Here is a 15202-nt window from a genome sequence, read left to right as displayed (position 1 = left end):
GCGACTTTTATGTGTTTTTGTTGTTGTTCTTCTTCAACTTGTAGGGTTAGGGTTAGGGTTAGGCATTACCGCCACCAACTGGACTGGAGTGTGGACAAGATACTATGCAGAAAAGAATAAACATTAAAGAGGCTGTTGTTAAATTACAAGCTGTTTTTAACACTATTCAGACTCAGCTCTCTGAATTAAAGCTTCTTTTAAATGTTGAGAAAACCAAGGTAATGCTCTTTTCAAAAGCTAAAAAGACACCAGAGCCTGTTTTAGATATTGTAACTACGCAAGGAACAAAGTTGTTGCCTGTTACAAATACCTTGGTATCTGGCTTGATGATTGTCTCTCTTTTAAACTTCATCTCAATAATCTGCTTAAAAAACTGAGGGTTAGGCTAGGTTTCTTTTTCAGAAACAAGTCCTGTTTCTCGCTTGAGGCCAGGAAAAGGCTCTGTGACCTTTGACCTGTGCTGGACTATGGGGATTTGTTGTATATGAATGCACCTGCCAATTACCTGAGCCAATTGGATGCTGCGTATCACAGCGCTCTGAGATTTGTCACAAATTGTAAAGCGCTTACACATCACTGTACCCTGTATACCAAGGCAGGTTTACCATCACTCTCTGTACGGAGGCTCAGTCATTGGTACACGTTTATCTATAAAGCTTTGTTGGGTAAACTCCCGTATTATATCTGCTCTCTGATAACACAGAGAGTTGCAAGCAGCTATTGTCTGAGGTCATATGATGTAGTCTTGTTAGATGTGCCAAGAGCAAGGACTGTCTCAGGTAAGACAGCTTTTATGTGCGCAGCTCCACTTGCTTGGAACAATCTTCAGCAAGAATTGAAACTGAGCAATCTCATTCCTCTGCATGTTTTTAAAGCTAGGGTAAATGAAATGCTTGCCGATACAATGGGCACTTGTAAATGTCTATAACTATGTATCCTGTAAATATAATGTATAATGTCCTTTATTGTTTTATGTTTCATGTGGAACCTATATGCTGCAGGTCTCCCTTGAAAAAGAGATCTATGATCTCAATGGGACCAATCTGGTTAAATAAATGTTTGAAATGAAATGACATGAAACAAAAGAATAATAACGTAAACTCTAGATTATTTTAAATGTATCAATTTCTCTTAGAAATGTAATAATCTCACAATATATATTGCCTGATGTTTTCCCTAACAGCCCTGATAGCAAAAAGTCATGGCATTTTGCTTTCTTCAGTGTCTGGAAAAGCACATTCCTCTGAGTAATATATTTCCTGCAATGCAGTAAAACATGTTCGACAGTTTCTGGCTGGCTACAGTGTACATGTTCCGGTTGGATGCTTTCCTATTATTCTTAATGTATGATTGAGACCTGTATGATATTCTCATCCGAGAAATTACATTTTCTTCCCTTCCCTCAATTTAATCAGCGAAGATTGAACTTTTGTCCGTAGATCATCAATCAGCGATGAAAAAAATAGCCAAACAAATTAAGTCATGATTTTTAGTAAGAAAATATATATTTCTAGTATTTGAACCTAATGTTTTCGTGAAATGTAAGCATTTATTTCAACACACATTTATTTAGTTAGATAGATTTTTTGACAGAGAGCTTTTCCCGGATGGGTAGATAATGTTGAATGAGGCTCCCTTTAATTTCAGATGATATCTTTCTTAATCAGTGGAACACAATACATTGGTAAAACTAGACTAAATAAAATGTACTTAGTTACTTTCCACCACTGACCTCCACACAATACAGACTGCAAGTTAACACCACCATGTGCAATGTATAATATCCACTCATGTAACACCATTGTACATGAAACGAAAAGGGATTTTGTATTGTTATATCTGATTCTAAAAGCATCAGATTTTTTTCCTGCATAATCCCGTGTCCCCACTAGGTGGCGGAAGTGCGCATCTTAACCATTTTGACAGCCACCAAAAAGAAAACAGAAGAAGAAGAAGTAGCCTGATCATGCGAACATCTCCAGAATGGTAACTGGTTATCATGTTGTAAATGTTATCGTTACTCTGCTTATTTTTATATAACAATACAGCCGAAATGCATTAACATGTCCACTTATCTCCATTATGTTCAGCTTTAGCGTTACATTGACCGCTAACCTGTGAAAACAGCTAACTTAAGTAAAGTGGTTAGCATCAGAGTTAGCATGTAGCTAAATGATACCAAAACAACTGCTTTACTATCTTCATTTTCACAAATGTTGCTACATAATATTAGTCATTTTCAGGCTTGACACGCAGGTTGTGGTTGTACATCATTGAAACAAGGTCATTTAGAAAATGTCCCATGTTTAAAATATATAATACACTGTAGTATGTCATATATTCATTGTCTTAAGTTTCTTTTGAGCTTTTTAGGTTATTATTTGTAGATTTTCTTTGTTTATGTTTGCACCACCATACACCAAAGCTAATTCCTTGTTTTATGTAAACGTGTAAAACACTTGATTCTGATAAGTATTGTGGTGATGTGTTCAATGTCAGGGTACCCAAGTGAAAGATGTCATCATTAAGCCTGACGCCCCCAGCTCTCTGCTGCTGGACAAACATGCAGACTACATCGCTGCCTACGGCTCCAAAAAGGATGACTATGTGAGTAAAAGGCACTTTCATAGGATTAATTGATGTTTTTTTACGAGTGTATCTTTTAGTTCCCAGAGTAAGATGTTCCCAAAGTGTATTTTATCTTTATATGACACATGAAGGACACTTTTTAGAGGAATTCATGTTTTAAGCAAGGCTTGTTTGGCCATTGTTAAATATTCAATATATGTTTTTCATGGTCAATAAGTAGAAATCACCCACCTTCAGCTGAAACCGATCTACTCTTTGAAACATACACCATGACATGTGCAGATATACCACAGAATGTCAACAATTCTTCTTGTCATATTCACTCATTCGTCTACATCAGGGGTGTCAAACTCAAATTCATCGCGGGCCACATTAGCATTATGGTTGCACTCAAAGGGCCGGTTGTAACCATATAAATATATAATATATACAAAATAATGTAAAATTATAATTACATTATTGCCTCTGCATTGGATTATTATCGGATAGGGTAATAACTTAGTAATTAACTACGTCTGAAAGCAGAAGTCCAGGGCAAATAATTCTTTCTTCATGTAACTGTATAAGAACGTATTATATTCTTTGCAAGCTCTTGCGGGCCACATCAAATGAAGTCGCGGGCCGGATTTGGCCCCCGGGCCTTGAGTTTGACACCCCTGGTCTACATAATATGACTTTACTCGGCATCGGTTTTGACCCACCATTTTTTTCCCTTTGGGCGTTTATATTTCCAAAGTGGCTGAACATATTTTGACTGTAATAACTGCATTCGAAACTCTCACTTCAACTTCCTTGCTTGATCTGTGAATGGCCTTACCAACCTCTTCCAACATCGTTAAGTAAAGAGAATAATGCTAAGGCTAGTCTTGGAACCAAGGAACATTTATTCTGGAAAAAACCCATTTGAAATCTCCTAAGATTGTCTTTACCACAGATCAGGGATTTAACCAAAAACCCATTTAAAAAATCCCATAGATTTTGAGATGAGGGACCCATAAGTGCAATAAAGCTGACTCATTCCTGCTGCACTGTTTATCTTTCCTGTTTGTTTGTGTTTGTCCAGGAGTACACACTGTCAGAGTACCTGCGGATGAGCGGCATCTACTGGGGGCTGACGGTGATGGACCTGATGGCGCAGCTGCCCCGGATGAACCGGCCGGAGATCGTAGACTTCATCAAATCCTGTCAGCACGAGTGTGGGGGCCTCAGCGCCAGCATCGGACACGACCCCCACCTGCTCTACACCCTCAGCGCCGTGCAGGTGACTCCTCAGACAGCCAACAGGAAATGTGACAGATTGCTAGCTTGTTTTTCTCATCAACTTCTGTGGATGACAGAAGTTGGAAATGTCGCCAACAAACGGAAAAAATAGTATACTTGGCTTTGATTCAAAGTTGATGCAAGCAGACATTTTAAGTACGTTTTAATGGATTTTGTTCCTGGAGGACACACAGAACTATACAATAACTTAGTTTCTTATAGATTTTATTTCTCTCTCTCTAGCAGCCTCAGTATCTGTGTTTTTAAAGCATTTTTTCTTCTGAAGGATCTTTTTGATTCAAATGTTATGAGTATTAACCTCCCAGCAAAACGGTTCAATGTGTGTGTGGGCTCCAGGTACAAGTGCCCTGCCTGCAGCCCACATCCTTTCACTCTATTTACTGTTGTACTCCTTTCTTCAGATCCTGTGCTTGTACGACAGTGTGGATGCTCTCGATGTGGACAAAGTGGTGGAGTACATCAAAGGGCTGCAGCAGGAAGACGGATCATTTGCAGGAGACAAATGGGGTGAGCCAGACTTACTCTGATTAACGTCTCAAGAAACATTTGCTCCTCCAATGAAAAATAAGAAATAAAAGCAGACAATCATTTGAGTAAAGGGGATCGAATAATAGGCATTTCATCCAATAACTTGTATAACAACAAACATTTACAAATTAGAGCTGTAACAATTAGTCTAACAACAGATTAGTGAACAAACACCCACTATTTAAAAATAATAATACAATGTTTAAGTCGTTTTTTCATGCAAGAATTCCAGAAAATGCAGTTTTTAGCTGCTTTATTATGATATGTCCTGTTTTATACAGTGGTGAACCGTCAGGGCCTTCAAGGTATCTGGAACACTCGGATAAAACAAACAAAAAATCGATTTAATTGTATAAATGAAATGAATAAATGAGAATCGTCTGTGTTGTTGATCTGTAATATTACAGTGTCACGTTGATTTGTTTGTCCTCTCGGACCATGCACTCCGCATTTCAGTGGTTTTGTGTTAGAAAAGAAAGCAACCAATCAGATCTTGCTCTGGGTCTCTGGGTAGAATATCCTTCACCAAGGTATTCTACATCCTTGATAGGATGCCCTGGCCGTTGCACTGAATGAGAGCGTACGTTTGGACTGACAGTTTGATCAACCAATCATATTGATTTGTAGCCAATGGGCGTGTTCTTTCAGAGTTCCCCTTGGTTCCAGGGTGTTCTAGAAGGCCCGCTAGTTCACTGGCTCGAGACGGAGGATCTAGATGAATGCGACGAAGCAATTCATGCCGTGTTATTGTTTTTAACGTTGAAATGACAAGTGCAACAGGTGGAGAGGAAGTTGTTGCTGAATTGTTTTCAAGACGACAATTCAGTGAAAAGACGGACATTATATCAACGGGGGGGGGGGGGGGGGTGTGTGTGTACAGAAGGTCCAGTTGTGATAGACACGGTTCGCCACTAACATTGAACTGAGTATCATTTGGACTTGGTCTGACAAGAAAGACATTGCAGTCGTCCCCTTGAACTTTGACAAACTGGGATGCATTTCTTTTTGTATTTTCTGACATTTCTTAGACCAATTGATCATTGATAATAAAAATAATGGTTTCTGCCCCGGTACAATTCAAACGTGTGTCGTTGTGCTTGCAGCGTAAGTTGAACTTAAACATATAATAATAATAAATATAATATGAAATACCATGTTTGCGTTACAGGAGAAATAGACACCAGATTTTCCTTCTGTGCCGTTGCGACACTTGCTTTACTGGTACGTATATCATGTACAGGTTGTGTCTTGTCTCAACAGTGTAACTCTTTCTAATCTGAAGATGACTCTCTGTCCTCTCTTCCTTCTAAGGGCAAGATGGACAAAATAAATGTAGACAAAGCTGTGGAGTTCATCCTGTCCTGTATGAACTTTGACGGGGGATTTGGCTGCAGGCCGGGTTCAGAGTCTCACGCTGGTCAGGTGAGTCCACTCACGTTCACCTTTTAATGCAAGACAATCGCTATTTGAGTTTCCCTTTCATCTCTTTTAGACCAGAAGCAGCACATCCAGGGTTTAACCCTGAAGAAGGTTCTAGCAGAAATGTGTTCAACATTTGATGTGTTTATCTGATGTCGTTTTACAATTATCCTTGACATATGTTGTAGGCTTAGGAAAACACAGTCGCAGGTCAAACCAACAGATTTCCTGGATCATGTAAAAACGAACCTTTAGAAGACACTGTATGAGAGACTAGCTTCCACTTTATTAAACCGTTCAACAGCTGAACTGAAGAGCATGCTCTTTTCAAGACAAATCATATCTAAAAATTCAAATCTCAATAGAAACCTACTTCATAATCCATAATGACCGTACCTCTAATACACTTAAATTCAAAAGATATCACTTCAATGCAGGGACGCGGGAAGTCAGTCAGAGTTGGGGGTTCGGCCGGGGGGGGGGGGCGTTTGCGCTACAGAGGAGGCGGCCCTGTATAATAACGTCATATTAAATGCAGTCATTTGGTCTCTAGCAACAGCTTGTGAGAGTCGTTTTAATGCTGCCAGTTTGTTGACGGCCTGTGTGTTGATGGGACTTCTCATGCTCCCTAAATGTTTCCCCTGCCTTTCGCCAGTTCTTAAATCCTCCTTTCACAAAACTCCCATCCCTGATCTTGTCTGCACTGACAAGCTTCTTTTCTATAGCAGAGCAACAGAAGAAGCATTCTCACTTTCTCTTATAGTGAAGCTTCTTATAGACTGCTCACGGCCCCTACACACGGCGGCGTGCGTTGCCGCTTGGCGGTGGGCGTGTCTTGAGCTTGGGAGTCAACGCGACCAACAACCAATCACATGAATGCCCCGGACATACAAAGCAAAGCATTCATGCTGGCTAAATATACTGTCTATGCTTGCTAGCTGTCCATTCAAACGAAGTACACTCCCTACACTCTATATAAACTCCCCAAACAGGCGAAAACCTACCAGTTTCCCCCACTGTCTCTGCCCCCTCCCCCCATGCCTGGCTCCTCCGGTTTGTATCCCGGTATGTAAAGAGGGACTGGTCATAGAGTACCGGGTGATTCCCGACCGCCACGATCATTTTCTCCTCCCTTTTGTTGACATATGGGAAATGACTGCGGTCTGGCTCTCCCAACATACACGCGGTTTGATTGGCTAGTGCTTGTACTGTCAGATTTACATACGAGGGATTTGATTGGCTGACGCCTCCGTCGAGGCGGCAAAAGTAGAACATTGCTCTACTTTTGCAGCGAGCACCGCGAGAGAAGCTACGCTTTGCTCCCACAATGCAGTTCGGCGAATCGTGACGTCACCCCATTCAAAGTGAATGGACAGAAGCGTAGAAGCGGCACCGCACGCCGCCGTGTGTAGGGGCCGTAACACTCAAATGCCAACTCAAAAATAGTAACTCAAAATAAAACTTTTGTATTGATTTGTTGAGTGAACCTTTTGGCGTTGCAGTTACAACTCTCCGCCAACAGATGGCACCGCCCGCGTCCCTGCTCAAATGTACATCTTTTATGAATAGAATAGGAAATCTCTGGGGAAATGTAAAAGCAAATCCTTGCCTCTGCAGGTGTTGAGCTGCCACTTTCTAAACACATGTTATTTATTTGTGAGGCTGTGGGCTGGTCTTGTGGGAAGATGAAATCCCAACGGAGCGACTGTCAGTCCCTCACACTGACAGCTGAAATGTCCTCTGGAGTCGGACGCCGTTACACTCACACCCCTCTTCAGCGGTGACATGTGTTAAACTTCTTCTCACCTGTGCTCCCTGTGGTCTCTTCCCTGCCGTCCGTCAGATCTACTGCTGCGCCGGCTTCCTGTCGCTCACCGGCCAGCTGCACCAGGTGAACGCTGACCTGCTGGGCTGGTGGCTCTGCGAGAGGCAGCTGCCGTCCGGAGGCCTGAACGGACGCCCGGAGAAGGTCTGTGCCCTCCAGAGGATGTGCGGGGAAGTCAAGGGGCTTCTTGTCATTGATCAACCTTAACTAAATCAGGACAGAATGGTTACTGAAGTAGTTCTGCTGCTCCTATTCTTATTTCTTCTCTATCTGGAAATTATTTTTGATTAGTTGTGAGTTCCACAGGACACAAGTTTATTCACACTGGAAGAGTTTAACACAGATTTCCTGGCTGCCGTTATGATATACTTATATGGCTGAGTCTAACAAAACTATTTAGCTCCACAGCTTTAAATGTGCTATATGTGTTCATTGTATGATGACTGTCTCCCCCACTCCGCCCCCTTCCTCTGTGAATGTGTGTGTATGTGCTCAGATGAGAGTGTGTATGTGCTCAGATGAGTGTGTGTATGTGCTCAGATGAGTGTGTGTATGTGCTCAGATGAGTGTGTGTATGTGCTCAGATGAGAGTGTGTATGTGCTCAGATGAGTGTGTGTATGTGCTCAGATGAGTGTGTGTATGTGCTCAGATGAGTGTGTGTATGTGCTCAGATGAGTGTGTGTATGTGCTCAGATGAGAGTGTGTATGTGCTCAGATGAGTGTGTGTATGTGCTCAGATGAGTGTGTGGACTGCTGAGCGCAGAGTGGCCTTCACTGTTGACCAAATATTAGCAAAACATTTGATGATGAATCACATGGAGCATTGAATGGATCTCACAGACGGCATCTCCTCATTAGATGGGGAGCTTTGAAAAGCTCAGACGGCAGCATTTTGACCGCCAGGTTTGGGCTTTCACAGCCGAAGTCTCTGTGCGGGGTTGCATGTCCCTGCAATCCCATATATTTCTCCTTGCTCCTGCTGACTGCTCCAAGTGCAACATTTCTACTCATTTAAATTAGCAAAAGTAATTCCGTTAACTTGTAAAATAAATCAATATATGTACATTTGTTTATATCACAATCATAAGGAAGCTGGGCTCTAACTTGCTCGTACAGTACTGACACAGCTCTGGTTGTCTTTGTGTCCTTCAGCTTCCGGATGTGTGCTACTCGTGGTGGGTTTTAGCGTCTCTGAAAATCATTGGCAGGATCCACTGGATCGACAAGGCCAAGCTGCGCTCGTTTATTCTGGCCTGTCAGGACGAGGAGACCGGAGGCTTTGCCGACAGACCGGGAGACATGGTGAGCCGTCACACATGAGCAGCTCCTGCATGCTGTGATGGAAAGAGGAAGACCTGTGTTTTCCCCAAATCCTGTTTCATTTCATTTCAAACCGTTATTCATGCAGGTGAGCCCATTGAGATAATTGATCTCTTTTTCAAGGGTGACCTGCTGCAAGTAGGTTCCACATGAATACATATAGACATGACAGAAAACAAAAAGGACATCATACAGCATAACAAAAAACTCGTCTAACCCCGTCTGCACATCCTTGATCCCCTCCTTTGTCCCTCTACCTGATATATCTTTTGAACCGGTTAAAAGGTATGAGATAAAGAGATCTTGAGGTGGATGGCAATGGACTTAAGTACTGGAGGGTTTTAGATAAGATCAGACTCTACGTAACCCTGTTAAGCATCTACCCAGAGATGTGAGCATATTGAAGATGTAATCAAAAAGACTTCAAAGCTATTATAATAGTAATAATATGGAAAAAGTACTGGAAAGAAACAATACTAAAATAGAATAGAAACATTGTTACGATTGTTATTATGTAAATAATGTCCATAAACCATTCTTAATACATAGCCTGGCTAAATAAGTAAGTGTGCAGCTCCTTTTTGCTTATTGTATTCCCCTTAAATGTGAAGTGTCATGCCTCGTCTCTGCAGGTGGATCCTTTCCACACTCTGTTTGGAATCGCAGGTCTCTCTCTTCTCGGGGACGAGCAGATCAAGCCGGTGAATCCGGTTCTGTGCATGCCGGAGGACGTCCTGCAGAGGGTCCGCCTGCAGCCCGACATCCTCAGCTAGCCCACACACACGCACGCACACACACACACACACACACACACACACACACACACACACACACACACACACACACACACACACACACACACACACACACGCGCACACGCACGCACACAGCTGCCCTGCTAAACACCCAGAGAGAGAGAGGGGACCACTACTCATCTTAGTGTTAACTGAAGTTCACAGACGCATTCAGATGCAGGTTTCACGAAGGACAAAGAGAGTCCGTCTTCACACCCTCACAACTTATGTTATCATGTCCCTTTTGTCGGTTTTACTGCAAGAGAACAGTTTGGAAAAGAGACCATCAGTGCTAAACTCCAGAAACCATTCCTTAGATTTCCGACTTACTCTGTCTGAGGGAAAACATGTGACCGTTAGAACTGGAATATTCTCACGCCTCTCATTGGCCAGAGCCAGAGGCACTGAGTAACTCTGCTTTGTGATGTGCATTAACCAAATGATCAAGGTAGATTATCTTTGACACTTGACTGGTTCTGCCTTTCTTATGCATCGACTGTGTCAAATACATTGTAATTGAAAAGTAAAAGCATGTGAAGGTAAAACTATCCTTGTCCTGTTTAAACTAGAGCACCACCCCTTTGCTTACATCTCTTACAAGTGGAGAAGCAACATATGACTCGTTGTGAACAAGTTGGTTAACTTCAGTTTACAGTACTGACAGGAATATTTGTTTGCATAGATTTGAGGAAGTTCTTTTGTCCCTAGAGGTATACAACATGGCCACGTCTTTGTCTCTTGCCAAGCACGTTTAACGTCTTATCCACAATCTTAGCTACACTATTTATTTAAACCTGTGTTACTCAACCCAGATGTGTGATGCAGCTGTGGGCAGAGAGTTAAGCCCCCAAACTGTGTTAAAACATGAAATAAATGTTCGTCTTAAATGTTGATGATTTTTAAGCTTCTTCTTAAGTGTACCCCCCCCCCTTTTCAGTAATAACTGATTGTCATATTGCCGCACTCTTGTCTTTCTTTGATCTGTTGTAAGCTGTTTACAACAGTGTTTACATTGTTACAGAGAGTCACTAAATCACTTATTAGTGTGTCCCCAATTTAAATGACAAACTGATAAATGTTCATATGGACATTGTTATGCCAAGTTAATGCTGTGTCATTACTCAAACAAATCCATTTATTGTTATCATCGGGTTTATATCTCAATTATAAAGAAATTCAAAAAGTCAAAACTTTAGGGTAAACTTCTGTTTCTCATCTCTGTCGTGGGGGCCGCTCGAATCCAAAAAGCTGCTTTCTGTTGCGCAACTGTCTGTGTGTATATTCATGTAACTTATTTGTTATTTTGGTTGGCAATAAATGTAGGATAACTCCATCAACTCTGATTCAGTATGTGTGTGCACTAAATGGCAATAGGGATATTTGTAATATCTCTCAGTATATGGGACAAATTGGGTAATTATCCAACCCAGTTTATTTTAGTCACTGGATATCACTCACTGTGATCAAGGACAAATTGGATACACATTATTTAAACATTCGCTTCACATATTTCACATTCGACAAATAAATAAAACTACATTTACAAATAAAAACATGATGAAGTAAAGAAAACAAAAACAAAGAAACACTCAGAAATGTAAAGCAATTTTTAAATGACCTTGACTTCCAAGAATTCGGACAATGAATCACTTTTTGTGTGCAAATAATCCAGCCCTTCCTTTGTAAATCAGTCTATCCGATACATACAATACATCTCCTTCAACAATACATGTATAGTAGGTATATCCATGTTTTCTCTAAGATCAAGCTAATAACTTTATTTGTATAGCACCTTTCATACAGGGGATTGCAGTTCAAAGTGCTTTACATCAGTAAAAAATAAGACATAAAATCAGTGTAAAACAAGCAGCAAGAGCAAAGCATAAAATGGGATACAAATAATTACAAATAAAAACATGGGGAATAAAACAGAGAAATAGTGCAATGTCTATCACAGAGAATAGTGCAGTATAATAGTGTAAAATCAGTAAATAATATCCTATTGGCTTGCAGGAATCCAAAGTCGTTTTAATTTGTAACAACTATAAAGTGATGTGAAATGTAAGGCAAGGCAAGGCAAGTTTATTTATATAGCACTTTTCAACACAAGGCAATTCAAAGTGCTTTACAAAAAATGAAAGACATTAACAAAATGGCATTTAAAATCAGTCATTAAAAAGAAAAGCTAATAAAATAAACATTAAAAGAAATACATGGATAAAAGTTACAGTGCAGTCTAAGATGTGAATAGTTCAATTAAAAGCAGCGACAAAATGAAAAGTCTTCAGCTTGGATTTAAAAGTAGTCAGAGTTGCAGCGGACCGGCAGGTTTGTACCTAATAGTACACACATTTCTACTCTATTCGTCACCTTCCAGCCAACACATCTTTGTCTAAATTGTTTAACAGTATTTGTTTTTGATATTTCAGTTTTATTGCATAATATTAAAGAAATCATAATAAAATGTGAGGGAAGTGGCTGATAATAGTTTTAAAATGGGGTTTTAATCGGTTTACACGCTGTCAGTGTCAAGTGCTTCCAGAGTGTGGGAAAACAACAATAACCATGCTCAGAGCTGATTGGCTGTTGGTAACGGTTGGCCCCACCATGGCCGATGTGGATTATCTTCTACAGCTGACATCGACATTTAGATCAAATATATGTGGCGGTGTGGGTTTCATGTACTCTCGGTTTGCTGACAACGCCACCTGGGGGAGTTTCGCCCCCAGGAAATTACTAAAAACTAAAGTTTATACAATTTCATAAAAGGCAATCAGGTTCGTTTGAACACCACAGGCAGAGACAGTATAAAAGATATTACAACAATTGTTATTTTATTTAGCACATAATTGTATTCCTAATAATACACAATATAATATTCTAAAAGTTCTCCAGGGAGGAGGCAGAAGGACAGTGCTGGGGTTTACCACGGCGGCAATTAACAAAACGGGGAGGAAGGGGTCAAATAAAAATCACCCGTGACACTGCACATCAAACAAAACGGACACGTGAAGAACACCACCACCAGGGATTGGGTTTGCCGCCTAGAGCCCACAGCACCTGTCCGGCACAAGAGAAACAGTTAAAAATCAGTAAGATAATAAAACGTGGTTGGAGATGAATAAACAAAAAGGAAAACAACTAAAATAAACCAAATCTAAATAACCGTAAACAACAAAAACTTGAGTAAACTAATTTAACAAAAGAAAATAAACAAAATCACACGATAACAAAATACTATGAATGTACTCAAAACATAAATCAAAAGAAATCAACTAAACAATAAGTGTCCTTGAAATTCCGCGACCTCAAAACGGCCCCGGTGACAGTCCAACACGGAGTAGTCAGGGCCTGTCAATTATATGAGGCCACAGCTCGGTGCGAGAGCTCGCCGAGCCAAAACAGCAGGTAGGGGGGGGGAATGATGACCAGAGGTGGGGAGAGTGGTTACGGCGTCCCAACTTGTACAGCTAGGCGCTGCCACAGAGCCCACTAGGAAGGGAGAATGTTTATGGCACCCCTGGAAAGTGGTTTAAAATGACTGGTGAATAGCCTACTTAAGTTTATTGCATTAAAAGTTATCCATGGGGAAGTTCATACATACCAGCCTGTGCGGCCAGTTGCAGCCACAGAGCCCACAGGGAAGGGAGAGCGAGACCCAACAATCCCACGGCCAAATCCCACTGTGACATGAATAACAGTCAGTACACCAGAGGAACCAAGCTGAAGATGAGAACACGGCAGACAACGGCAACTCACCAATAGTTGCAACACTGCAAAACCGGAAACCTCCGGAGCCAATCCTCCTCAAACGCACCAGGCGTCAGCTGCGCTAAAACAGAGTAGTGTCAAGCCGGGTGTCGCTCGTGCCCATGAATAGATGACAGAAATACAAGAGGTTTTACCTGTCTGGTAGAGAGTGTGATGCGCGAGCTGCCACGCCAACCAATCCACGCGGCCACATTCAAGGAGAAGCGGAGGGGGAGGGAGCAGATTTGTCTCCACTTAAATAGCAGGTGCGCAAAATAGCAGGTGCGCTGGCATGGTGCCAAGCAGCGTCACAGAGGGAGGAGACGTGACGTCCGGTCACATATAAATCAAATATCTAAGGAATGTTGTATTAACCAAACTTCAATGAGATTTAGCGTTTAGGGGTTTGCCATGAAAAGTGTCTAACGTTAACGGCGGCTAGCTTGTCAGAGAGGCCTCTGTTAGCTTCGTGTTTTATGGTTAGTGGTCAAAAACAAGCTTTTAGGATATCAGGCATTATTCTGAGAGGATGAACAAACATGGAACAAGAGGACATCAATATAACATTTGGACGAACATGACGTTAACAAAACTGACACCGCACCGAACCCAGATAGCAAGCGGATGTGGCCCACTTCAGGCAATGATGCGGCACTGCTGGCCTTCTTCTGGCCCGGACCAAATGGATGTGTGCCTAAAGTGGCCCACTTGTAAAATAGCAAATATGGCCCACATATCCCAAAGCAAATGTGGGCCTTTTTTGGCAAAGATGCGGTGCTCCTGCAATGTGTAATCTGGATGTCACCCTAAAGTGGCCCATATGGGAAATGGTGAATATGGCCCAAATATCACAAAACAACTGTGGGCCACCTTTGGCAAAGATGTGGCAGAATGGACAAAGGCTAATCTGGGTGTAAACCAAAAGTCGCCCATATATGACGAAGCAAATGTGGCCCAGTTATCTTAAAACATATCTGGGCCAGTTTAGGCAAAGATGCGGCACAGTAATCCGGATGTGAACCTAAAGTGGCCTACATATGACATGGCAAAAATGGCCCAAATACTTAACAACAAATTTGGACCACTTTTGGCAAATGTAAGGCACAGTCAGCACTGGCTAATCAGAGTCTGAGCCTAAAGTGGCCCACATTTGACATGAAAAATATGGCCCAAATATTCAAAAACAGACGTGGGCCACTTGTGGTAAGGATGCAGCATAATTGGTACCGGCAAATCTTGATATGAGCCTGAAGTGGCCCACAACTGATGCAGCAAATGTGGCCCGGTTATCTTAAAACATATCTGGGCCACTTTTGGTAAATATACGGCACACTTTTGGCGAGGATGCAACACTTTTGGCACAGGCTAATCTAGATGTGAGGCTTAAAAGGCCTACTTGTGACATATAGTATAAATTGTGGATTGGACTGCCGTGTGATCCGAGATAGGGTTAGGGTAGGGGTCAGCAACCTTTACTATCTTAAGAGCCAATCTGCCCTCACTTCCATCAAATAAATGTTGTCTGGAGCCGCAAAACATATTTATACTACACTATACTTTATACTATATGTACAAAAACTAAAGTTTGTTGCATTTATAAAATTATAGAACAACTATAAAGAGAACTCTTGACATGTGTGTATTTACCCGTTAAAACAAATCAAATCAACAACTCTTATGAAGAGAAAGTTTGCA

At 41.5% G+C, this 15202-nt stretch overlaps 1 protein-coding gene across 1 annotated transcript; it reads left to right on the top strand.

The window, feature by feature from the left end:
- The first annotated feature begins 1892 nt into the window (after nt 1–1892).
- rabggtb (Rab geranylgeranyltransferase subunit beta) lies at nt 1893–11094 on the top strand. The gene is made up of 9 exons (XM_034104942.2): nt 1893–1986; nt 2500–2607; nt 3653–3850; nt 4272–4377; nt 5567–5619; nt 5710–5820; nt 7661–7786; nt 8796–8945; nt 9596–11094. The coding sequence occupies exons 1-9, from the start codon at nt 1984–1986 to the stop codon at nt 9734–9736; spliced, it is 996 nt and encodes a 331-aa protein (XP_033960833.1). The 5' UTR covers nt 1893–1983; the 3' UTR covers nt 9737–11094.
- Nucleotides 11095–15202: the final 4108 nt, after the last annotated feature.

Source organism: Pseudochaenichthys georgianus, chromosome 17, assembly GCF_902827115.2.
Source record: "Pseudochaenichthys georgianus chromosome 17, fPseGeo1.2, whole genome shotgun sequence".
Lineage (NCBI taxonomy): Eukaryota > Metazoa > Chordata > Actinopteri > Perciformes > Channichthyidae > Pseudochaenichthys > Pseudochaenichthys georgianus.
The sequence above is the reverse complement of the archived record's forward strand: the minus strand, read 5'-3'. Positions and strand labels throughout refer to the sequence as shown.